Source organism: Otolemur garnettii, unplaced genomic scaffold (genome assembly GCF_000181295.1).
Source record: "Otolemur garnettii isolate 467f Iridium unplaced genomic scaffold, OtoGar3 scaffold00060, whole genome shotgun sequence".
Lineage (NCBI taxonomy): Eukaryota > Metazoa > Chordata > Mammalia > Primates > Galagidae > Otolemur > Otolemur garnettii.
In genome coordinates, this window is record NW_003852455.1 from 470329 (window position 1) to 471917 (window position 1589).

Consider the following 1589-nt stretch of genomic DNA (forward strand, 5'->3'; position numbering starts at 1 on the left):
CCTGGCTATTTTTTGGTTGCAGCCGTCATTGTTGTTTGGCGGGCCGGGCTGGATTCGAACCCGCCACCTTGGGTGTACATGGCTAGCGCCTTAGTCACTTGAGCCACAGGCGCCGAGCCATCGTCTTCCATTTTTAACCCAACAAAAACTTATCGAACACTAAGCGAGCACCACAACAAGGACAAAACTTGCCCTTGACTTTAACCAACTTTGGGGGGGGGGTCCATAAAACCCAAAATCTCCTAAAACTCTTTAAACAAGACTAGGCGGGGTTTTTCCTTTGTTTAATGAAGAAATGATAATTCATTTTTTAAAGAATGTTAGGTTTTTAGTCAATAATCAAGCAGGGTTTTACTCACCGATTTCCTCCGATTCTTGCCCAGAAGCTCTAAGCTTGCATTCCCTCGGGTAGTGTTTTTGAATTATGTTCCACAGTTCCATGTTGATAAGAGTATTTTTTCGGGTATGGTACCGAGTCCACGAGGATACCCGGCGGCGACAAAAGGGACAGGATAAATTTGCTTTCTCGACGGTCGATTGGAAACACGGATTACACAGTGTGTGATTACATGGGAGGGTTACAGGCTCGATCAGAATTTCCATACAGATTTGGCACTGGCAATCCGACAAGGAAGGGATGATGTCTTTGGGTACGGCCATTTTAATATGCTAATGACTCTATTCAACATCAACTTTTTTTAAAAAAGAATTTTCGGCCAGCTATACGAAAGCAAATTAAGAGTTTTGCGTTTAAATATTATGAGAACAGGAGCATCAAACACGTCTTGAAGTAAAAAGGCGCTCGTAGGGTCATGCAAACAGTAATACTCTGGAAGGCGGTGTGCTTTGCCCATTTTTAGGACAAAGTCCGGCAAGAAAATAAACGAACGTTTTCATTGGGATAGCTTTGCTGGATTAACACTACGCAGGGCGGACAGGAGCCCGGGCTCCCGGGCGCTGCAAGTGGTAGCCGCCAAGCTCCCCTCCTCCCTCTTTCCCGGTGAGGATGCCCTCATTAGCGCCCAGCCACCGCTCCCTGGACTCCACTCCCGCCCGGACGCGGGCTCTGGCTGCAGCAGGACCTCCGTTTTACCGTTGCTGTAAGAGTAGCGCGCGAGCCCCTGCGTTTCAATTTTCCGGCACCCTGCGCCTTTTCCCGGGGCTCGGCGCCTGGTCTCTGCAGTCTCTTCTGTCAGCCAAATCGTCCATTCGTGACGGCGGGACTGCAGCAACCAGACAAGCACTAGTGACGTCACAACCGCCCGCCAAAACAGCACGTCAGGCCCAGAGACCTACTCCCGTACCCAGCCGTCCGACGATAGGCCGGGCGGGACTTCCGGGATCTGCGCGCGCAGCTCCGTCGAGTCCCGCCTTCTTAGCCTGGAAGAGAGTCTCCGCCGCCCCCAGCCGCCCGCCCCTCTTCGTTGGTGGTGGGTGGAGCCCAGCTGTTCTCAGAGATTTTTGCTCTTAAGTAGGGCTGCAGAAAAGTCCTTGAGTGTCGCAAATTGGTCCCTGGGTAGAAAAAGAAAACCCTCAAAACAAATTAAAGAGGCTGGCTCGGCGCCTATAGCTCAACCGGCTAAGGCGCC

At 51.3% G+C, this 1589-nt stretch overlaps 1 protein-coding gene across 2 annotated transcripts in view; it reads right to left on the reverse strand.

The window, feature by feature from the left end:
- The window catches only part of RNF168 (ring finger protein 168), a 25710-nt gene extending 24450 nt beyond the window's left edge, over positions 1–1260 (reverse strand). The window contains exon 1 of one of the 2 annotated variants that reach the window (XM_003792668.3): positions 360–1260. In XM_003792668.3, coding sequence (XP_003792716.1) covers positions 360–660 — 301 coding nt within the window. In that variant the 5' untranslated portion in view covers positions 661–1260. The remainder of the gene's footprint in view (positions 1–359) is intronic. The other variant, XM_012806910.1, reaches the window with a different exon arrangement.
- Positions 1261–1589: the final 329 nt, after the last annotated feature.